Source organism: Brassica rapa, chromosome A01 (genome assembly GCF_000309985.2).
Source record: "Brassica rapa cultivar Chiifu-401-42 chromosome A01, CAAS_Brap_v3.01, whole genome shotgun sequence".
Lineage (NCBI taxonomy): Eukaryota > Viridiplantae > Streptophyta > Magnoliopsida > Brassicales > Brassicaceae > Brassica > Brassica rapa.
In genome coordinates, this window is record NC_024795.2 from 19,198,683 (window position 1) to 19,222,445 (window position 23,763).

Sequence of the window (23,763 nt, forward strand, 5' to 3'; positions counted from 1 at the left end):
TGACATCAACAGTAAAAATGCCCACTATATCATTGTGATGCACAATTAATAACAGTATTCACCAAACATTGTGTATAACAATAACAAAACATGAGATCTCAAAATCTTAGGCTCATGAATCTATAGACTGAAGTATATATATATATAATAAGAGCTTATCGCCCTTGGATCACAGAGTGTGTCAAGTCATTGACAGAGAAAAGATCTTTAGACATTGACCCATCGTTCGAAGTTTCCACATTTTGAGTTTGCACAGCAAATATTGGCTGCTTCGGAATGGGAAGATCTGTTGTTGAAGTAATCATAGACATTACTTGAAGAGTGTTTGGTCTGTCTGCAGCTTCGTGTTGTACACAGAGAAGACCAACCTGAACACATCTGGCAATTTCAAATGCTTTGCACGAATGATTAAGATCTCTATCCAGAAAAGTAAATCCCCCGGACTCGCACCAAGATTCCCAAGCCTGATACACGAAAAAGTAATTTGTAATGGTGACTAGAAATTGTCTACACTTGAAGAGAATCTCAAAATCATTCACTTACATATGCAACAAGACCTTTGCGCTCATCACCAAAGGTGAACCTTGAAATCTTCTCTCCGCTGATGATTTCCAACATCAGAACTCCAAAGCTATAGATGTCAGACTTCTCAGAGAACAACCCTGCCCATGCATACTCAGGAGACATGTATCCTCTGTTCAAATATCAAAACAGTTATCATCAGATTGTTATTAATAGGATGATAAAAGAATGAATCATTTCGTTGAAGACAATGTTCTTACAAAGTTCCTGCAACCCTTTGAGTGCTGTACTGAAATTGGGTTCCCTGAAACATCCGAGCCAATCCAAAATCCGATATTTTCGGGTTCATCTCCTCATCCAGGAGAATATTGCTAACCTTCAGATCTCGGTGAATGACCCTAAGGCGTGAGTCACGGTGGAGATAGAGAAGTCCACGCGCAATACCTTGAATGATGTTGAATCTCTTTGGCCAGTCGATCTCAAGCTTCAGAGTTGGATCTAGCAAATAACATAGAATATGTTAATGACAGAAGCACACCAACTAGTATTTATATGATAGAAGGAAAACTGTAAATGGAATAAAGGACAGACCAAATAGAAAGATATCGAGGCTTTTGTTCACCATAAACTCATAAATCAATAGCTTTTCTTCTCTTTCTATGCAGTATCCCAAAAGCCGAACCAAGTTTCTATGTTGTAGTTTTGAGATTAATGTTATTTCATTCATAAACTCCTCTGTACCCTGACCAGAGCTACTAGAAAGGCGTTTAACGGCTATTTCCTTCCCATCTAGCAGGATTCCCTGGAAGCATAGTTTCAGATTAAATATGGAGAACAAGTAGGAGAAGCAAATAGAAGAGAATGTCACAAACCTTGTACACTGGTCCAAATCCACCTTGACCAAGTTTGTTTGAGGAACTGAAGTTATCGGTGGCGGTTCGTATAGTATGCATCTGAAAGAAATTTACGCCTGATATATCTTGTGGCTCAAACTCATCCTTCCATGCATCTTGCACCAGTTAGTGTAAAACTCATTAAGAACAAAATACTGGGACAAGGAAAACAAAAATGCTAAGTTTTTCTGTGTCTCACCATTTTGTTTCCCTCTGTATCTCCAGAACATAAATGCGGTAAAGATCAATATTGCGACAATGGAAAGGCTGGTGATAGCACCTACTATAATCTTGGTTCGACTGCTTCCAGCTGAGATATTCACCAGAAAACAGAACGTTATAATTATATTAGGCAGAGTTCCTAATCCAAACTGTTGTAGTCCCGGCGCTAAAGATCAATAAAACAATACTTACCCAATTCTGAACGTGCGAGACGGAGGGAGAGAGTTTCTCCATTAGACAAAAACTGAACGGTGTCTACTAGCTTTCCATTCCATACTAAGCATCCAATTCCACTTATATAGGCAAATGCTGTGCAAGAACAGTTGCCTAGACAACCTTGGTAGCACATTTCTGCGTCGAGAAAGCTTACAAATTGGTGCATATCCGGAGTCTTTACATTGTTCATATGATAGAAGACGTCTGTATCTTTTCCTTGAGAGTTCGCCTGGCAAGATAGCTCTTTACGTCTCACACACCCACTTGTCCAGTTCCTTTTTCTCCACTCCTCATCTGACTTTGGTACAAACCCTTTCACGCATATACACTTCGGGGTGCTGGATCTCACACACAGACCAAAAGGCCCACAAGCACCGTATAAATCACATGAGTGTTCTGGCTCCGTAACGTGATGCATCCATCTTTTGCCTTGATCCCAGTAAATCTTCATTTCCCCCTCCGGTGTTAGGTTAATATACGATAGGTTGAAGTTTCTTAACGTGGAGTAAGAGAAAGATCCTGCACCAGCTGCTAAATCCTGGACAACGGAGAATGGACTCACATATGATTCATCAAACTGTGGAAAGCCAGTGAATCTTGTTTTCGCCCATGGACCAGTTCTCCAGTAAGGCGCTGAGCCTCTTCTTATAAGGCCTTGCAAGGGGACTTGTGGTGTGATCTCCAGTGAGAAGCCCCCAGGAGAAGGATCTCTGTTACTTTTCCATGAGGTCAATACACGCTTCTTGCCGAGGGAGAGATCATACATCAACGATGACTGAGGCACCATAGTATCACCAAGATTCTCGAAGCTTTGCCACAGAGTTTTTCTTGAAACATCATCGATAACAACAAGGTTTCCGGTGTCTTGAAGCTCGGCATGACACTTGGTAGATGTGAAAGCCTCTCCTGTTGACCAAATAACATCTTGTTTCCCATCAAGCAAGATCAGGCTACCGTTGCTGCTGCTGATGGTGAGATTTGCCGCAGAGTTTGTAACTGGTTTGTCTCTGTTAGCCACCCACACAACCACCCGAGGAACAATTTCCTTGAACCAGATCCCAACATACAGATTCCGGGTATTATTAGGACTGAAGAAGCCTAACTCATAGAACCCACCAGGGGAGCTCAGAGTTTGTCCTATTGACAAGGGGCTTGATGTGTTTATAGCTGCGTAACCACAGGAAGGGAAGATGATTAGTAAGAGAGAGCAAGCAAATAAAACCATACTCATCTTTCTCATATGTTATTCCTATTTCTGTACAAGATATAATTCTATATGAGCAAATGAAAATCCATGTAAACGGTTAAGTCAATGAAAATTAATATTCAACCAAAATGAAACAAAAAAAAATCGAAAAAAAAAGTTGCTCTCATCTTACTGTCCACAAAGAATAGCGTGTAGTAGTCAACTTTCTACATTCTACAAAGAAAACAAGTTTGGAGCTTTTGAAATCTCCAAGAAGGACAATGCAGAGCTGACAATTAATTCAATTTTGATGCAAGTTGCAAAGCTAAGTTCCAAAAGAACTTACAAAAAGCTCAGTTAAACCATTTTTTTACCATCAACTCCTCTGTTCAGACATTTCATCAAACACTTTCAGTGCAGACTTTAGAATACAGGGCTGTTAAAATTAATCACCACACCTAATGTCCCAATCAAGACAGAGATTTCAAGGGAAGTGTGGACGATTTAGACAAGTCCCACCATAAGTGTTTCTGGCCGACATCGGCCGACTTTGGTAAAGACAGGAAGCGACTTATCAATAGTAATGTGTTCAGAAAGATATGGGCTTGTAGCCAAAAGTTGAAGACTTTGAGCATAAAAATGCCAAGAACGCAAGAGAAAACGACACCATTGACTCACAAGTCACGACGCGTCAACATTTTTTGATCTTTTTTTTCATTATATATTAAGTAGGTTTCTGCTTTCGGGTATGGATACCGTCTCTTTGGATATTGTTTTTTTTTCCTGAAAAAAATGGTGTCAATCAGATATTACAAAAGAAAAAAACTACGTCGGGTTTGAGTTGATCTCCTCGAATTCAGGTGGTTTCAGGTTTTAACCGAAATAACCAAACTACTTGATTCGATTCAGATATTTTATATTTAAACTACTTAAACTTATCAAAAAATAATTCAAAACAAGAAAATATTCAATATATGATTCAAATTGGTTGTTTTTTTTGTTTGAAAATATTTTATTTTATCTATTTTCTTATTAAATTTGTAACAAATATTATTATTTATAGTTTAATACAATTCATATTAAAATTTATGCATTTAAAAGCTACCAATCGATAATTTACAAAACTGAAAAAGATTTTTTTTTATAAAATTGTAAAATGACCATGATTTTTGTAACGCCCTGACCCGCCAACGTTCGTGAGTCCGCAAGTCAATTTTTGATCCATGAGCCTCATTTTCATTCAAGTCCATTGTGTTATCGGAAAGACCCGATAGACTTGATATACTGATCATGCAAACACGATGTAGCCATGCAAACACGACGTAACCGTTCCTCGTGCTTTGTCCTCATTCACATAGTATATGGATTGACCAACTTGTACTAGATTCTCGATAGGTTACATATTCTTTGATTGCTCCAGCTTAAGCACATTTAATTCTTGAGTTATCTCCGGTTAACCGAAAAAGTAAGTGCACTTTGTGTCATAGTTAGCCAAATCAATTCTTATAAGCTACTTCAACCGAATTAACTACCACAAACACGTGGGTACTACATTTACCCCCACTAACAGAGTGCAACATTCTCATTGCACATCTGTATTGTCACCCTCCGATGGTGAAAGTCCACTCGACTACACACTCTCATTAGGTTTTGGCTCTCGTACTAATTGTAACGCCTCGCCCGTCAATGTTTGTGAGCCTCTACATCCACTTCTGGCCCATGAGCCTCATCCTACTGATTATGCAAACACAACGTGACTATTCTCCGTGCTTTGTTTTCATTCATACAGTACCGGGATTGACCAGCTTACACCAGTTTTCCAGTAATTCACATATCTATTGATTGTTCCAGTTTGGTTATTCTAAAATTCTTTCCAGATAGTTAATCGAAAAAGTAAGCGCACTTAGGATATTTATTTATTTGCCACTGAGAATTTCAACTTTTACTCTATCAAAGGCTGAAACACGCAACAATTTAGTTCACATATCAGCACTGTCATTTTCGTATCAACGAATCAAACACTGGAACACAAAACATTGTTTTATCCTGAGAAAAATAGACATGAATCAAAAGATGAGAATTGTCAGTCTGACCTAGTTAAAGGAATCCAGCATGTAAACTGATTAATACTCTTACAGATTATGGTAATTAGAGCAGAGTCTTGAAACCTTGCATTTAAGCTAACAATTACGACGCATATTCAACATTTGTGTCACCCGTGAGAGCATAAATTGCAAGACGCTTGGGAAGAAAATACAACAGGAACCGTTTCAGTCTTCTGCGGCATTCACACAACAAGAAATGTGTGGAGCTCTTGGAATATTGGTTTGGCACAAGGTTGTAAAGGAATCTATAACTAAAATTACATTCAGCTTTTAGTTGCATTTGATGTACAAACTATTTTTTGATAAATATAATTAAACATTCATTCATAAAAAAAAAATACACCAATAAAGTTCCTTTAGTCTTTTAGGCTTAAAACAGAGACAAATCACTAGGGGTGGGCATTTCGGTTATTTTTTTGGCTCGGGTTCGGTTCGGTTTGGTTAGTTCGGTTCTAGTATTTTTTTAATTGAAGTAAACCATAGTTAGTTTGGTTCGGTTTGTGTTTGGTTCGGTTTGTGTTCGGTTCGATTTGTTTTTTGGATCCGTTTAATTAGGTTCTTCTTTGTTTAATTTTTCTAAGAGAAATTAAAATTTTGTAAACTAAATTCAATATAAAACTAAAACAAAAACCTTTAATTTCACAAAAAATATAAGAATTAAAACAAATGAAGTTAATTAAAGTAAAAAAAACCAACATCATTAGTAATATCTCTTATACCATTAAAAACCTGCAATGAATCATCTTTCGTATGATATCATAAAAAAAACCTGCAACAAATCAATAACTAGTAGATGTTATACACAAACTGTACGAGTATTTATTTATTACTACTCTCTTTTTTTAAAATAAAATATTTTGATGATTGCATATTATGTTAGAAAATATATTCTAATGAATAAAAAATGGAAAATACGTGGGTTTAGTATTAGAATTTTAGTATGTTAGTATTACTAATATTTTTAATTTAAACAATTACAAAAACACATCGGTTTCTCGAATCTTCAACTGAATGGTTTGAAATAGATTTTGGTTTGGTTTGAATCATTTTCGGTTCGGTTGGTTCGGTTTGACTCTGTTTGGTTCGGGTTTTTTGCCCGCCCCTACAAATCATAATAAAAATAAAGAAAAGTTTTCTCAAAAGACTTTAAAATAGTTTTCTTTCCATCAAAACAACTCACAAGGAGGAAAATGATCAAATGCAGTTTTATTAAAGAGCCAAAAAAACCCTTATACACTTACTTTATAAATAAATAAATATAAATAATTATTTAAATAAAAAATAGATTTTTAATAGTTTTCAAATTATGTGTGTTTTGAATTATAAGTGTCTATATAGCTATTTAATGAAACATTTTGGTCATTTTAACCTTGAGAACTATATTTATGTTAAAAAGATATTTTATGGTCATCCTAGTGAATTTTTCAAAAATAAAATAAACATTAACTTAAGAACCATTTTGTTCCAAAATGTATTTAAATGAAAGAGCGTGATGTTGTTGAAGTTATCGACATTGAAATAAAAAATCAATTTAACTCAACAACTTCCATTACACATCGTTTCTTAACGCCCAAGGATAGCAGATTGTGTTATCTCATTAACAGTGCTCAAACCCTTACACAAGTATCTGTCATCTCTCTTGTGCAGTGAAAATGTGGGTTGTTCTGGTGATTGAAGGTCTGATGTAGTGGTGAGCAGAGACAGCAATTCAAGTGTATTGGGTCTGTCTGCAGGTTGATGCTGAACACAGAGCAGACCAATCTGAACACATCTCTTAACTTCTAATGGCTGACATGTGTTAGCAACATCTTTATCCAAAAGATCAATTCCTCCATTTTCATACCACGATTCCCATGCCTGTTTTTATGTTTCAGTTCTTAAGAATATGAGATCACGAAACTTCTTTTTAAACCTTGGCAAGTGTGTGAAAGCTTAGACTTACTTACATATGCAAGAAGGGGTTTTCCTTCTTCGCCATAGCTAAATCTTGAGATTTTCTCTCCGCTGATGATTTCTAACAATAGAACTCCGAAGCTGTAGATGTCTGACTTCTCTGAGAACGTACCAGTCCATGCATACTCAGGAGCCATATATCCTCTGGTAAATATAAAAAAAGTTCATCCAAGTTTTAGTATATGACTATGGATCTTGTTAAGCGTGTTTAGATGTCAGAGTCTTACAAAGTTCCTACAACCCTGCGAGTGTTGTCTTGATATTCGGTTCCTTGATACATCCGAGCCAATCCAAAATCTGATATTTTTGGGTTCATCTTCTCATCCAAAAGAATATTGCTCACCTTTAAATCTCGGTGAATGACCTTGAGGCGTGAGTCACGGTGGAGATAGAGAAGTCCACGCGCAATACCTTGGATGATACTGAATCTCTTAGGCCAGTCAATCTCAAGCCTTTTTCTTGAATCTAAGCAATAATAGAGTGTAAAACGCATCAGTTCTATACATGGTGGAAAACTACTAATAGGAAAGAAATGAGGGAAAAAGGATAACCAAAGAGAAAAGTGTCAAGGCTTTTGTTCAACATGAACTCATAAATCAATAGCCTCTCTTCTCCTTCAATGCAGCATCCCAAAATACGAACTAAGTTTTTGTGTTGTAGCTTTGAGATGAGCACTATTTCATTCATAAACTCCTCTTTTCCCTGCCCCGAGCTGCTAGAAAGCCGTTTGACAGCAATTTCTTTCCCATCCTGCAGCTTTCCCTGGAACAGATTGGATAAAGTCATCCTGAGAGCATAAACAAAGATAAGAAAATAGCAAAGAACACAGAAATTATTATCTTACCTTGTAAACTGAACCGAAACCACCTTGTCCGAGTTTATTTGACAGGCTGAAATTATTGGTAGCAGTTTCAATGGTATTCATCTCAAAGAAATTTAAACCCGGGACATCTTGTGGTTTCAGACCTTTCCTCCATGAATCTTCTGAGGCATCCGTTGTTATAATAGCTGGATTAGAGTACAAGAATAGAAAGATACATGGTAAAGTCATCAGTGTGTTATTGTTAGCAAGCAAATGTATAGGCAAACAAGTAGAGTTTGAGAGAGTTACCATTATGTTTCACTTTGTATCTATAGAAACCATACGCAGCAGAACCCAATATCACAAAGAGAGAAATGCTAACAGCAATGGCCAAAATAGTTTTCTTGTGCTTATTTCCACCTGAGAAATTGAAAAAAAAAAAAAAACAAATAAATATTAGAGAAATTAAGCAATGCAAGAAGTAGCAATCACGTGTTACTTTTTTATCCATACCTAGTTCAGAGCGTGCAAGACGAATGGAAAGAAGCTCCCCTCCCGCATAAAACTGCATTACGTCTATAAGCTCTTGATTCCATATCAAGCACCCAATTCCACGAATATGAGCAAAGGCTAAGCAAGAACAGTTGTGGAGGCAACTTTGGTAGCAGTCTTTGGCATCCACAGAACTTACAAACGTGTAAAAGTCTGGAGGCTTTATGTTGGCAACAGGATGGAAGACATTTACATCTTCACCGGTAGAGTTCCCTTGACAATCTAGTTCAGTACGCCTTACGCACCCATTGGTCCAGTTTCCTCTATTCCATTCCTCAGGGAATTTTGGTACAAACCCTTTGAAGCATTTACACTTTGGAGAATCTGACATTATGCACAGTCCAAAAGGTCCACATACACCGTAAACATCGCACGGATTGGCTGGAGCCTGATAGCTTACTTCCCATTCTGTCCCAATATGCCGGAACCTCATCAGAGTGCCCTCGGATGTTATAAGTAGACGTGAAAGCTTTGAGCTTCTATCTACATAAGAGAAAGACCCTGACCCATTTGCATCCTGCTGGAAACTAAATGGACTTGCTAATGTTTCATCCATTAGTGGTATCCCGGAGAACCTTGTTTTAGCCCATGGACCTGTTCTATAGTAAGGCGTCGAGCCTCTCATAGTAAACAGCTGCGATGGCACCTGCGGTGTAATATGAGCCACAACGTCACCAAGAGATGGGTCGGTGTAACTTTTCCAAGAGGTCAATACACGCTTCTCACCGGTGGCTAGATTATACGTCAAGGGTGAGAAAGGTAGCAGAGTATCACCAAGATTCTCAAAGCTTTCCCATAGCCTTCTTCCTGAAACATTGTCTGTGACAATAAGATTTCCTTCGTCTGAAAGTTCGGCACGAGACCTGTTAGATGCAGAAGATTCTCTGGTGGACCACACAACCCCATGTTTTCCATCCAATAATAGAAGGCTCCCATTTATGTTGATAGCTAGATGTGCTGTGGAGTCTGTAACAGGCTTTTCTCTATTGGCCACCCACACAACCACCCGGGGAATGATACCCTTGAACCAGATTCCGACATACTGATTTTGTGAGTTATCAGGAGGACTGAAGAATCCCAATTCATAAATCTCATTAGAGGAGCTGAGTGTTTGTCCTATTGACAACGGACTCTCTGTCGTTATCCCTGCGAAGCTAATACCTGAAAACATGGTAAACAAGAGCAAAGAAGTAAATAACTTCTTCTCCATCTGCTTTCCAAAAACTAACTTCTTCGGATTAGTTGAAGAAGCGACCATATAACAAGAGCATATATATAAACAATGTTGACCACAAGTATAAAACTTATTTTTAATAAATCAAAAACTAGTAGATCAATACTCACGTAACTGCCAAGAAGAAGTTCAGACTTTTACCAAACCAATCAAGCAATATTGTCATGTGCATGTCTTTACTAGCTTGTTGGGACACGAACCAATGAAAGATAGGCACCCATACCCTTGCACCAATCGAAAGATGAGAATTTTCAGTTTGAAATACAGAGAGTCCAATATTTGACCTTTTCAACCACGCATTGATTGGCCTCAGATTGAAATATTTGTTTCCATGTTCACACTGAAAAACAAGCATCTACACTGCATCAATTGAAAACAGTTGAGAATATTAATCAGTCAGACCTTTGTTATTGTTAGTGGTTTCACCCCTTACAAGTTACAATACACTTCAAAATAACAAAGCAGAGTATAAAAGGAAACGTGAAGACCTAAGTGTTGTTCTTATCTTCTTGCCTCGAATAGTACCCCTAAAACTCATCTCAAATTCTCACCCAAATGAAGGTGAGGCTTGATGATGCATCTAGTTCAATCCAAAATGATAAATAACAAAAATGACCTTTTAAAGTAAATATTATTTTCAAACAGTAAATTTTATTTTTTTGCAAATACATTTTTCCGCCAGAACCGAAAAATATATTTTTCCGCAAAAATTAAAAAGCACACTTTCTCGCCAAAACCGCAAAATGCGTTTTTCCTCAAAAAACGTAAAATGCATATTTCCATAAAACACACTTTTCGGTCAAACCAGTAAAACCGTACTTTTCGGCCAAAACCGGAAAAATATTCGCATATTCCCTCCAAAACCGAAATAATGCATTTTCCCGCTAAAACCCACAAACAAATTCCCGCCAACCCCCCCCCCCCCCCCCCCCCCCCCCAAAAGTATTTTCCAGGCAAAACCACAAAAATAAATTTCCCGCCAAAACCGGAAAACACACATTTTCCCACCAAAACCGAAAAATGTATTTTTCCGCCAAAGCCGAAAAACGTATTTTCCGCCAAAACCGAAAAAAAAAACTTTTTTCTGCCAAAACCGGAAAAACGTATTTTCCCACCAAAACCGAAAAGAGTATTTTCCCGCCAAAATCGAAAAATGTAGTTTCCCGCCAAAACCAAAAAACGTATTTTCCGCCAAAACCGGAGAAACGCATTTTCTGCCGAAACCGGAAAAACACATTTTCCCGTCAAAAACGCAAAAAGGCACTTCTCCCGCCAAAATCTCTAAAAAAACTTTTCCCGTCAAACCCCACAAAACGCACTTTTTCGTCAAAAACACATTTTCTGCCAAAACCGCAAAACGTACGTTTACCACCAAATCGCAAAAACGTATTTTCCGCCAAACCCATAAAAACGTATTTTCCGCCAAAACCATAAAAATGCTATTTTCCCGTCGACACATAAAAATATATATTTTTGTAATTTTATTAACAAGTCCACCTGGATGTACATACAAATTAAAAAACAGTCATATATAGCTGTATTCGAATGATTCATATAGATGCATTGACGAAATGAAGAAACGAACAACATCCAGATGAAGCATCTTGATAAAACATCTAGATAGACCATCTGAATGCATCTTCCAAATGTACAAATGAACATGGCCTTAATCTTGGTAAAAGTCTCTGTGTAGAGAGATTCGTGATTTCAGGATAAGTGATTCAACAGAAACGATGATGAAAAAAACACGGAAATTTAAAAAGCCAGACTTATTTCGCAATGTATTAAAGTAACTAGGTTGATGTAATCCTTTATACAAGGGGTTCCTTTTTAAATGCAAATAAAATAATACTCCATATGTTCCTTAATGTTTACATATTCTAGAAAAAAAATGGTTTTTTAAAGATTTATTTTTTACATTTTTAATACATATTTTATTAATTAATTGTAAACTTCAAAAAACTTAATTGCACTTATTGAATTTTTATTGACTTAAACTTATGGAACAAAAATAAACACAAAAAAATTATGTAAATTTAAAGTGTTTTATTAAAATGTGCGAAAAAACTAGAATATGTATTATTAAGGAACAAAGAGAGTATTAAGTAAACTTAATGAATCTCATTGGTTACCATTAGTGCTAACTGTATTGTTATCTTCTAAGTCTTCTGGTTCTTCTAGATCTTCTGGTAACGTGCAAGTTACGACCCATCTTAGATTCCTATTACCAGATTCGAGACCAGTAGACCAACTTCCAAATAAATAGATATGTTCCGTTTTAATTTGCTGGTCAGTACTGGGAAATGAATTCTGATGGAGGTGGAGTACTTAGCTCTGTTTACAGCTAAAATAACTGCTGTTTTTTTTTTTTTTTTTTTTTTTTTTTGTCAAATAAATAACTGCTGTTTATAGGTGAAAGATTACCAAAGAAGTTTAGGATATTTTCTTGTGAAAAGTGACATAGCTTCTAGTTGTAGTTGTTGCATATATTCTCCCACAAGAAGGACGAAGTCTTATTTTTAGTCTTTTTTTCTCCAAACAGATTCTTTTTTACTTCTCTTTTGACTGTGCATGTGCTTTTCCTTCTCTATTTTTTTGTTTAATCTTATATAATAATACTGCATCCCACCAAATTATAGACTTCTTATACTTACATTATCTAGTATTCATTTTGACGTCATATATGCAAATCACTGTAATATTCCAACTTGATACATGAGTTCAAAGAGTCATTTAAATCATAGTGTAGCTATAGATGTAAGTAATGTAGTTTTTATCGTTCGTCATGTTGAAATGCGGACATCTATAACTAACAATGTATATACACACGATGTATTAATTAATTTGATTCCATATACCAATAAAATAATTTGCAATATACGAGATACAAATGTCTGAAAAAATTTGCTCATAACTATCATATATGATATACCACACAAAGGTTTTGGAAAGCTCAATGAAAATAACAAACTAGTGAACTACGAGTAATTCAGTCCAAACAATTGATTTGGTTGAGGATATATAATTTTTACTTGGAAGATTTTGATTCTTTTGTGAAATGTGGACTGTGGTAAACACAGTTCAGTAGTGTTTGGAGAAATATCTTTCAAACGTTTGGGTTCAAAAATAGAAGATGATCTTCCGATCATAACGTGTATTCCATTCTAAAGTAGTATTGACCGCTCATAATTCTTCGGTCAAAAAAGTACTTAGGCCTAGTTTAGGATTTAGCTAGTAAAATGAAAAATGTTTTGGAAAAATGAATGTGGTCTTAGTTAGGCAAGAGTTGCTAAGATTGACGAGGAACGAAAAGAAGAAGAAAGTAAGGGGTATGTTTAATTTTTATAATAGTGAAAGAAATTTCCATTTAAATAAAAACAAATAATAAAATGATTTCTTAAAAAAGATTGGTCCAAAAAGAAATATTTCAAAGAATAAATTTACTGTTATATTATTGGTGCAGTCTTTAATGTATGAGCCATATTCCTTATAAATACATGCGTAAACCCACATCTCAACTTAAATCACCAACACATTAAACACGACCTCTAATTTAAAACCTCTCTCGTCTCTTTCGTGTCTCTTTTCGTTCTATTCCAAAACCAACAAAAATCAAGAACAACTACTAATGGGAGGAAACAGATCACACAGTAGCAAGAGGTTCTCTCTCTTCAGTTTCTTTAAGCCACGAAGATCTCACAGAGTGGAAGCAGACGCCTCTTGGGATGACTCCGTTTACACTCGAAAAGCATTGGCTAGTGACGAAGACAAACCTTATTGTGTGGCTGAACCAGGTATCAACCGTAAGGCTTCTGCCTTTATCGCCAAGTTCCATGCAACTCGTGTCTCTGAGTCTGAGCGACAAACTCTCTCTCCTTACCAATCCGAGAAGGCATGATGAATAACTTGATTATATGTAAATTGTTTTTGTTTATTTATTTGATGTGTCTTTATGAGAGTTTATTGATTGTGTATTAATTGTTGTTAATAATCAATTTTCTTTACCTTTGTCTTAATTGTTGTTAATAATCGATGTTGCTAATTACCGTTAAGAGTTTGTTGACGGGAATAAAGACTATCAAATTCACGTCAACAACAAAGTTTGTTAAACTTTTAAGAGTATATAAAACTTAGCACCAGCATATGTACATTCATCATTACCAAGAATGATATGGAATGACAGGATTTAATGAGGCTCTAAAACACCCAAATTCAGAATGTAGCTTGTTATGAATCTCATTGACTAAGTCAGAAAATAATCCAATCAATAAGTAGTTTACACCTAGTCATTCATTCAATTTGGAAGGCCATGGATTATGACGTTTACATATATAAGGTTTTCAAATAAACCAATTTAACCAAATAAACATCGCTTTGGTTTATAAGTATGAGTATTTGCTTTTATAGAAATAGAAGATCGATCATATACTATCCATTAAGATTAAGAGAAATTGGCGTCACTACCCCTCTTTTAGACATTAATAAGCAAACTACTCTCATCAATTAACCAACTTTTTCGTTACAATTTTTCCCTTCGCAGAACAGAGTTTAGGCGCGGGACCCAACTAGTACTGCTCTTCTGCCCACTGTCAGAATGCTCTCCTAGACTGCTCTCCTACTACTAGTGGTATTGAATTAAAGCATATGTCCTAAATATATTTTTTATTAATTGAATAAAAAATTGTAAATAACTAGTGAATGATTTTTTTTTTAGTTTTTCTATTCCCTCATCTCTCTGAACCAAACTTTCGTTCTCTCCTCTAAAGATAAATATTCACTAGCTGGTGGGTTTTATCTCGCCGTCAGTATTCCTCTGCCCTTTTTCTGTTTGGTTTGATTGCCTCAATCCATAGCTGTTTCATCCCATCCCCTTCTCTTTGTCCGCGCATCTGGATTTTTGTTGGGTCTATACGGCGAATCTATAAAAAAACCATGGCGAGGTCAGCTTGGTCTAAGAGTACGTCGGTGAGGTGTTGCGTTACTGCCTCCGATTATTCGGTATGTATCTCACTATATGATCCATTAAAATATCATTATATATATGCGTGTTTTTTTCTAACAATTCTAATCTACAACGAAACATTTTATGTGCAATCAATAAATAGTGATAAGCAAAAGGAGCGTGGAAGACAATGTAAATCTCAAAGCATTGGTGAAAATGTTACTTTTACAATTGCATTTAGCTGCTCATTTCATTATTTAGCGCCATCATAATTTAGTTACTTGTTAAATATCGTGTTATCAGATAATAATGGTAGTAACAGTGTAGCTAGTATATTAACCAATAATATTTATATTATTTGTTAAATTATTATTAAAATTAATCCTACCAAGTATATTTTGGATGCTCTCATAGATGGATGTGGAGTCTATTTTTGATGACACATAAGACGGCTAGTGCAGGTGGTACAAACTCTCGGTGGTTAGATGAAGAGGAAGATGGCTTGGTGGATAACATGGTTCCCTTCATCGGCGAAGGATATGTTTTCCGGAAAAAACATATTTAAAGATGGATTCGAAAGCAGACATTTAATTCTTAATGAGGATTAAGCAAAGGCAAAAAGAAAAACAAGCTAACAATGGCAATGGTATATTGAGGGAGGTCCGTAAATTGATCGAGCAGCTGCTTGGAGAAGGCAGTTAACCACTACATTTATGTTTGTTTGTGGCACATAACTAATCATGTTAACCATTAAAACGAAGTGATGAACCTATCTGACTGTTGTTGCACTCTCATGTTAACCATCAAAAGAAGTGACAAACTACGACCATATATTTTACTAGACTATTAGCTGTTAAATGTGTTCTCCTCCGCTAAAACATTATATTTGCGTATTTATTTTTAATCTTCTTAGTCATATATGTGTGTTAACAACTGGGGATGGCAGTTAATTGTATGTTTGTTCCGCTAAGACATACACTAACTTCTAGATTCCCACCACAATATTTAGAACATTACATACATATTTCAGTTACTATATTTATCAACCTATACACTAAAAATATATGTTAACTTTAGTATTGGTTGGTAAGTTCATACTTACATGCTAAGACGTACATTAGATAAAAAAATTTATTAACCGTAAACTTATATTTTATCGATCCATTAGATCAATGCTTTTCTTATAAAATGTACTGATTTAATCTTTCATTTTCTCGAGAACAATTAAATCACCGATAACATTATCAATGACCGTTACCATTTGATGTATCCCGCTAACACAAAAATTAGTCATTGTATTGTTAACGACTAACCAACTATGTAGCAAAGATACATAGTTGGTTAGTCGTTAATAGCACAAAATAGTCCTTAAGACTTTAAACACTATGATTATGAAGCATAATGTTTTAAACATAGGCACATATACATCTATGTTTATGCTTTTATATGTAAACACGATTTGATACTACGCTAAGCATAACGGATGCGGTTGACTCGGGTATAGTGTCGAATAGATTAATGATCAACTAATCATAGATTAATCCACGAATAGATTAATGATCAACTAATCGGAGATTAATCCACAATATTTTAAGAATTTTTAAAATATCTTAATTATACTTTCCTTCCGGGTTACAGTACATATGAGTTCGTCTGTCTTAGCGGTAAAGAAATGTCGTATTAAAATCCTGGGTGGTGAGTTCAAGCTACATCAATGTAATCTTTCTTTTTTCGATTTTCAAATAATAATGGGAAATCTACATGTTTTGTCCTCATCTTCAAACTCGTGATAAAACTCTAATCTATGGCCGCCATGCGTTTTCTACATGATTATGTACTTTATATTCATGATTTTTATTTGGGTTTAACAAATAATTGATAAATTTAACTTTAGTCATCACATTTCAAACAAAAATTAAGATAATTTGACGTTCTCTTAATTTTCTAATTTTAGCTCTCGCCACGGTGTTCCGCGCCTTATAATGAGTGATTATTTGGTTTTACGGGCGAGTTTAGCCATGTTCGTTTGTACATCTGAAAGATGCATCCAGATAGTCCATCTAGATGTCTTATCCAGATGCTTCATCTGGGTGTTGTTCGTTTCTTCATTTCGTCCATGCATCCAGATGAATCATCTGAATGCAACTATGTTCGTTTGCTTTTTATTTTTTAACTGCCATCTGCATCCAGGTGGACTTGTTAATAAAATGACTAAAATATAATTTTTCACGTTTCAGCGGAAAAATAGCATTTTTACTGTTTTGCCTGAAAATATTTTTGCGGTTTTTGAGAAATATGTGTTTTTTCGCGAAAAAAAATGCATTTTTATGGTTTTGGCAGAAAAATACATTTTATGGATTTGGCAGAAAATACGTTTTTGCGGTTTGGACGGAAAAAGTGTGTTTTGAAGTTTTGGCGGGAAAAGTGTTTTTGACGGGAAAATATTTTTTTTCACGATTTTGGCGGGAAAAGTTTTTTTTTCGCGATTTTGGCGGGAAAAGTTTTTTTTTTGTGATTTTGGCGGGAAAAGCAATTTTGTGATTTTGGCGGAAAAATATATTTTTCTGGTTTTGGCGGAAAAATACATTTTTTCCGGGTTTGGCGAGAAAATATGTTTTCTGGTTTTGGCGGGAAAATGTGTTTTCCAGTTTTAGCAGGAAATGCGTTTTTCCGGTTTTGGCGAGAAATATGTTTTCCCGGTTTTGGCGAAAAAATACATTTTTCGGTTTTGGCGGGAAAATGCATTTTTTCAGTTTTGCCGGAAAAATGTGTTTTTCTTGTTTTAACGGGAAAATCGTACAATAGAGAGGTCTAGACATTTACATACTATCATCAAATTCAACACGCATTACAAATAGTTTAATTAAGTAGATAAAATTTGTTGACAGAAAAAGTAGATAAAATTTAACTAATATATACTATTGTAAAATTAATTTTTTGGACGACAGAAATAACTATTCTAAACAAGCAAAATATATTTTATCACTTATAATCCCTCCTCAGCTAAAACTTTCAAAAAGACAACAATCATTATTATACACATGTTTGCAAATGCAAACCTATAAGATAAACCACAAATCATACAAAAATAATAATAATCTAGATCACAAGTGAAATATATCACAAGTTAATTTTAAATTTTAATTACACAGCAAAGAAGATTCAAGCCCAAAGGCAAACCAAAATGAAATAATGAAATCAAACTGATCAAACCGTAAACCAAATTCAAACTGGCGTCTAATAACTAGTGAATCTGTATTGAGTTTCGATTAACGAGTTCTCTCTCTCTAGTATTGCTCTGACTCTTCTTGGGCACTATGGTTCTCCCGGCAGATGCATTCAAGATTGCCGCGTGTAAAATAATCGAGGGAAGCGATGCTAGAGCTGACTACGTGGAGGCTATGAATCATCTCAGGGATTTTCGATCAATTCTTTGAACTTGTCGTTGTTTTTGGTTTAGTATTCTTCTTTAATTGTAATTGGAACTAATCTTTTCTTGTGTTAGACGTACGAGCTTCATTATATCGATCGCTGGCTCCGGGAAGTTAACAATAAGACATTGGATCCCTTAGACAGTACTGAGTATAAGATGATAAGTATCTTGTATATAGTTTAGATATCAGTAGATATTGTACTCAGTATATTCTCCTAGAATATCTCTCTCTTGTGTACTATATATTTACGTATCAATACAATGGCACATTCAAGGGAAACAATATTACTTACATGGTATCAGAGGGTTCTTCTTCCTGAACCTCTTATACGCAAATTCCCATCTTTCTCTCTTCTATCTTCTTCTTCTCTCTTTATTTCTTCTTTTCTGCGCAACAATGGCCGATCAAGCTGCTGCTGCACCACTCGATCGTGTCTATGGTGTCACGAACATCAAAACACACGTTCCCTTTCTCCTCGACATCGATGACGGAAATTACGACGCATGGCGCGAACTATTCCGGACCCATTGTCTGAGCTTCGATGTCGCTGGACATCTCGACGGCACTGTCTTACCAGACAACGATGCCGACGAAGCATGGACGAAACGTGATGGCGTTGTCAAGCTTTGGATCTATGGCACTCTCTCCAAAGATCTCTTTCGCAGCACGTTCAAGACTGGTGGAACGGCACGTGAGATCTGGGTTCGTCTTGAAACTTTCTTCCGTGACAATAAGGAAGCTTGGGCGGTTCAACTTGATCACAAGCTTCGTTCACAAGAGATTGGTGATCTCTCCATTCACGCTTACTGCCAGGAACTAAAGTCTATTGCTGATCTCATGGCGAACGTCGATGCCCCTGTTTCCGAACGAACAATGGTCACATACCTCCTCAACGGTCTCAACGCTAAGTATGACAACATCATCAACGTCATCATGCATCGTCAACCCTTTCCGACGTTTGACCAAGCACGATCAATGCTTCTTTTGGAGGAGGATCGCCTAGGCAAGGGTAAGAAGCCTTCACCCCACAAGGACGAGTCTTCTTCCTCTCCGAAAGTTCTCAACGTCACCACCAGCCAACAAGAGCCGAAGCCTTCTTCACACAATCAATCACGGAACTTTGGTGGCAGAGGAAACAGAGGTCGCAATCGAGGAAGAGGTCGCAACTACAATCAACAACGACCTTACTACAATCAATGGAACGCTCCTTATTGGCAAGCGGGATACTCCATGTGGCCTCAACAACAGTACGGGCCTTGGATGCAGTCCCCACAGACCGCAAACCCTCAACAAGGCTTACTAGGTCCACGCCCCCAGCAACAATACTTCGTACAAGGTCCACACAACAATGCTGCCAATCAAAAGTACGAGCCAACCGCTGACTTCGCCTCTGCTTTCAACACCATGACGCTTGTTGATCCAACCAATGTCCAGTGGTACATGGATTCTGGCGCCACGGCTCATCTTACGAACACAGCAGGTAATCTAAAATCTGTTTTTAAACATAGCATCGGAAATGCAGTCACGGTTGCGAACGGTGGTAAGATTCCGATTAGCTCCTCTGGTTCACATTCTTTTCGCACTCTTTCTCGTCCTCTCTCTTTAAATTCAGTTCTTGTCACACCATCTATTATAAAAAATCTAATATCTGTTCGTCGCTTTACAAAAGATAACTCTTGCTCTGTTGAATTTGATCCTCTTGGTTTCTCTGTGAAGGATCTTCAAACACGGAGGACGATTCTCCGCAGTGATAGCTCAGGAGACCTTTATCCGCTCCTTCCATTCAACAATAAAGCGACATCTCCCCCTCTGGCTTTGCTTTCTGCTTCTTCTAATATTTGGCATCGTAGATTAGCTCATCCTAATGAGCAAACTTTAAATTCTTTGCTTTCTTCTTCTTTGTTATCTTGTAATAAACGCGATGCTTTTCAGTTATGTTCTGCGTGTCAAATTGCCAAACACACAAAGCTTCCTTTCACCATCTCAACTTCTACGGCTAAAGAACCATTTGAAATCATTCACTCCGACTTATGGACTTCACCGATTCAGAGTCTAAGTGGTATAAAGTACTATGTTCTCTTCCTCGATCAGTACACACACTTTCTCTGGGTTTATCCCCTGCGGTATAAGCATGAAACGTTTTCAAAATTCCTCCATTTCTTTAACTATGTTAACACTCAATTTGGCAAAACTATCAAGTCGTTGCAGTGTGACAATGGAGGAGAATTCGATAACTCCAGTTTTCATGACTTCTTCGCTCAAAAGGGACTAACCTTCCGCTTCTCCTGCCCACATACTTCGCAGCAGAACGGAAAATCTGAAAGAATGATTCGCACTATCAACAACGCAGTGCGCAGTCTACTCTTTCAAGCTAATCTACCCTCTTCTTTCTGGGTAGAAGCTCTTCATACAGCGGTCCACACTCTCAACATATTACCATCCAAAGCAATCGGAAACGCAATACCATTCTCGGTACTCTTTCAAAAACCTGTCTCTTACTCTCACCTAAAAGTTTTCGGTTGTTTATGCTATCCAAATATCAATCATTCTAACCTTTCAAAGCTTTCGCCTCGTTCTTCTAAGTGTATTTTCATTGGCTATCCTCAAAATCACAAAGGCTATAGGTGCTTCGACTTGATGTCTAAAAAAATCATACTGTCACGACATGTGCGGTTTGATGAAAATTGTTTCCCATATGAAAGTCCAAAACGCAACAAAGATGCGCAATACGACTTCTTAGACGTCGACACTAACCCTTCTCCCATTTTCAAAGCCATTCTGGAGTCACCACCTGCAACTACAACAACTCAAGTTGCGACTCCACCTCAACCTGAGGCGCCAACTCAACCTGCTCAAGCAGCAGGAGAGGTACCGAGGCATGCCATGTCCACCCGCTCCAAACATGGTATTTCAAAAAGAAAACACATTTTCTCCCTTCATACTCAAACTTACTCACCACTTCCTACTAGCTATAAAAAAGCTCTTGCTGATCCTAATTGGAATCCATCAATGAATGTCGAGTACGATGCTATAGTTAAAAGCGAGACTTTTGATTTGGTCCCACGACCACCTAACACTAATATTGTGAGTTCTATATGGTTGTACAAGCATAAGTTTGACGCAGAAGGAGAGTTCAAAAGCCACAAGTCAAGACTTGTTGCCAATGGAAAATCACAAGAACATGGCGTCGACTTTGAGGAAACTTTCAGTCCTGTAGTAAAACCAGTGACTATCCGTGCGGTTCTACACATCGCGCTCAACTCTGGATGGAATGTCAATCAACTAGACGTCAAAAACGCATTCTTACATGGAACGCTCGACGAGACAGTATACATGACTCAACCTCCAGGATTTGTTGACAAGACAAAACCGGATCATGTATGTAAACTAAAGCGTGCAATCTATGGTCTAAAACAGGCTCCCCGAGCTTGGAATGCAAGATTTGTGACGTTTATTACTAACAATGGTTTTATACAAAGCAAGTCGGATGCAAGCTTATTTGTTTACAGGAAAAATAATCAGATGGCATATCTCATTCTATATGTGGACGACATCCTCGTTACTGCCTCCACGGAGCTTCTGAAGAACACGATCATTGCTGTTCTCAAGCGCGAGTTTCCTATGACTGACCTTGGCAGAATACAATCATTCCTTGGCGTCTCAGTCAAGTACAATGAAAAAGGCATACTTCTGAGTCAGTCTCACTACGCAGACGAGATCATACAACGCGCCGGAATGTCAGAATGCAAGCCTTGTGCAACCCCAGTCGATATGAAGTCAAAGCTTGCTGAAAATGACGGCAAACCTATCTCTGATCCTACAGAATATCGTAGCCTTGCCGGAGCACTGCAGTACCTGACTTTCACCAGACCGGACATTTCCTACGCAGTGCAACAAGTCTGCTTATTCATGCATGATCCCAGAGAGAGCCACTTCCTTGCCTTAAAACGTGTGATCCGCTACTTACAAGGTACGAAGACGATGGGGTTACAGCTGCTAAAGGGCCAAACTATGAAACTCACGGCGTATACGGACGCTGACTGGGCAGGATGCCCTTCGACAAGAAGATCAACCTCAGGGTACTGTCTTTTCTTAGGCGATAACTTGATTTCTTGGTCCGCAAAACGACAACCAACTGTCTCGAGATCCAGTGCAGAGGCTGAATATAAGGGGGTTGCCAATGCTGTTGCTGAGTCTTGCTCTCTAAGGAATTTGCTCCTTGAAATGGGAAGACCCCTTACGCAAGCAACGATCGTCTACTGTGATAATGTGAGCGCCGTGTATCTATCAACAAATCCGGTTCAACACCAGCGAACAAAACACATCGAGATCGACATACACTTTGTTCGCGAAAAAGTACACATGGGCACAGTCAGGGTACTTCATATACCTTCTTCACTTCAGTACGCCGACATCTTTACCAAAGGATTGCCATCTTCACTGTTCCAAAATTTTCGATCCAGTCTTGGCGTAACGGAGTCAACGCTGCGACTGCGGGAGGGTATAAGATGATAAGTATCTTGTATATAGTTTAGATATCAGTAGATATTGTACTCAGTATATTCTCCTAGAATATCTCTCTCTTGTGTACTATATATTTACGTATCAATACAATGGCACATTCAAGGGAAACAATATTACTTACACTGAGCTCATACCTAACAAAGCAGTCTCGCGTCTGATTCTAGGATGGTGCAAAGAAAACAATGTTATTCTGACAAGGCGCTTGTCCATAACAAGATAGGATCTTCATCAGTTTCTTCTCAGAGGGAGGCGGCTAAAGAACTCCATCGCCAAGCAAGACTCTTCCCCATTTTCTGCTTCTCTTTGGTCACTCGGAGGAGCTGACATTGATCATGAGCTTCAAAGGGAGCTCGTTAAGACAGTCTTTCACGTGTCAGTTCAGGAGGAGAACAGAGTCTTCATAGCTGAAAACGCTCATGTCTTCTCTGAAGCAGGGTTCTAAGGAGACACAAGAAGACGCTGCTGCTACATTATCTCTGCTGTCTTCTTGTGACTCTAACATGCAGCCTATAGGTCGTGCTGGTGCCTTAAAGCCCCTAATTGATGTACTCGATGATGATGACGCATCCGCTTTCAACACAGTGTCAAACCGAAAACAGAACCAGGGTTTTACAAGAAGGGGTTGTTTCCATACTTACCAGAAAGGCCAAAGCTGTAGCCTGGGTTGACCGCATTCTACCTCTTCTGGCTCTACTCTCTGCACACCAACAGGCTGCCAAAGAAATGAATGATCCAGATTTTCAAGAAAGAAGCTGTGGAAAAGGCTGTGGTAATAATCTGCAATGTCTGCAAGCAAGATGAAGCCAGTCTGCAACTTCTACAGGAAGAGGAAAATCTGATTGCCACAGTTTCTAGACTACGGGACAGAACGGGTTCAGAATATAGTATCTGCGTTTCTAAAAGACTATTGAGAATAAAATAGGTCTTAGATCTTCCTTTGAATACCTACTCTTCCATATAGATACTGGTCAATATTGATCTTTAGAATACTTGCAGAAATATTGGATCCATGTTGATCTTATAAATGTTGTGGAGACAATACTTAATCCATCTTTGATCTTTTGAATACTTGTACAGATAACATTTCATTCTTATGATATAAGCAAACTTTTACTCGTCCCTCTTTCCACTACTGGGTTGATTTATCTTTGTGTGGCATCAATAGTCACTCCTAAAAT

The 23,763-nt window shown here is 37.4% G+C and overlaps 3 protein-coding genes and 1 long non-coding RNA gene across 8 annotated transcripts; 2 read left to right on the forward strand and 2 right to left on the reverse strand.

Annotated features, from left to right (window-relative positions):
- Window positions 1-3,224, reverse strand: LOC103830568 (G-type lectin S-receptor-like serine/threonine-protein kinase SD1-29). The gene is given in 7 exon segments (XM_033277599.1): window positions 1-464; window positions 544-694; window positions 783-1,020; window positions 1,114-1,324; window positions 1,395-1,543; window positions 1,546-1,725; window positions 1,830-3,224. Coding segments are annotated over 7 exon segments (2,502 nt in total). The 5' UTR covers window positions 3,094-3,224; the 3' UTR covers window positions 1-155.
- Window positions 3,225-4,792: 1,568 nt separating this feature from the next.
- Window positions 4,793-16,854, forward strand: LOC117127802. The gene is made up of 3 exons (XR_004450753.1): window positions 4,793-4,805; window positions 11,785-11,790; window positions 16,639-16,854. It is a non-coding gene; the product is annotated as an uncharacterized LOC117127802 (long non-coding RNA).
- On the reverse strand, window positions 6,565-10,689 carry LOC103830577 (G-type lectin S-receptor-like serine/threonine-protein kinase At1g61490). 3 transcript variants are annotated; one of them, XM_009106390.3, is made up of 7 exons: window positions 8,413-10,689; window positions 8,209-8,319; window positions 7,942-8,105; window positions 7,649-7,859; window positions 7,325-7,562; window positions 7,091-7,241; window positions 6,565-7,001 (listed from the first exon to the last, which is right to left on the reverse strand). In XM_009106390.3, the coding sequence occupies exons 1-7, from the start codon at window positions 9,707-9,709 to the stop codon at window positions 6,708-6,710; spliced, it is 2,466 nt and encodes an 821-aa protein (XP_009104638.2). In that variant the 5' UTR covers window positions 9,710-10,689; the 3' UTR covers window positions 6,565-6,707. The 3 variants fall into 3 exon arrangements, with proteins under 3 accessions (XP_009104638.2, XP_033133452.1, XP_033133456.1); XM_033277561.1 differs by having other exon boundaries at window positions 8,209-10,686; XM_033277565.1 differs by having other exon boundaries at window positions 6,752-7,001; window positions 7,087-7,241; window positions 8,209-10,689.
- On the forward strand, window positions 11,466-15,583 carry LOC108871938. Of its 3 annotated transcripts, none has more exons than XM_033278349.1 (2): window positions 11,466-14,683; window positions 14,791-15,583. In XM_033278349.1, the coding sequence occupies exon 1, from the start codon at window positions 13,314-13,316 to the stop codon at window positions 13,581-13,583; it is 270 nt and encodes an 89-aa protein (XP_033134240.1). In that variant the 5' UTR covers window positions 11,466-13,313; the 3' UTR covers window positions 13,584-14,683; window positions 14,791-15,583. The 3 variants fall into 3 exon arrangements, with proteins under 3 accessions (XP_033134240.1, XP_033134246.1, XP_033134244.1); XM_033278355.1 differs by having other exon boundaries at window positions 15,042-15,583; XM_033278353.1 differs by having other exon boundaries at window positions 15,089-15,583.
- Window positions 16,855-23,763: the final 6,909 nt, after the last annotated feature.

Excerpts from the sequence above, each read along its gene's own strand:
- LOC103830577 (XM_033277561.1), bottom strand. The coding sequence starts at position 9,709 with ATGGTCGCTTCTTCAACTAATCCGAAGAAGTTAGTTTTTGGAAAGCAG. Across the intron at positions 8,106-8,208 it reads ATACAAAGTGAAACATAATG|CTATTATAACAACGGATGCC; the intron begins GTAACTCTCTCA and ends ACTCTAATCCAG. Across the intron at positions 7,242-7,324 it reads CGCAGGGTTGTAGGAACTTT|AGGATATATGGCTCCTGAGT; the intron begins GTAAGACTCTGA and ends TATATTTACCAG.
- LOC108871938 (XM_033278349.1), top strand. The coding sequence starts at position 13,314 with ATGGGAGGAAACAGATCACACAGTAGCAAGAGGTTCTCTCTCTTCAGT.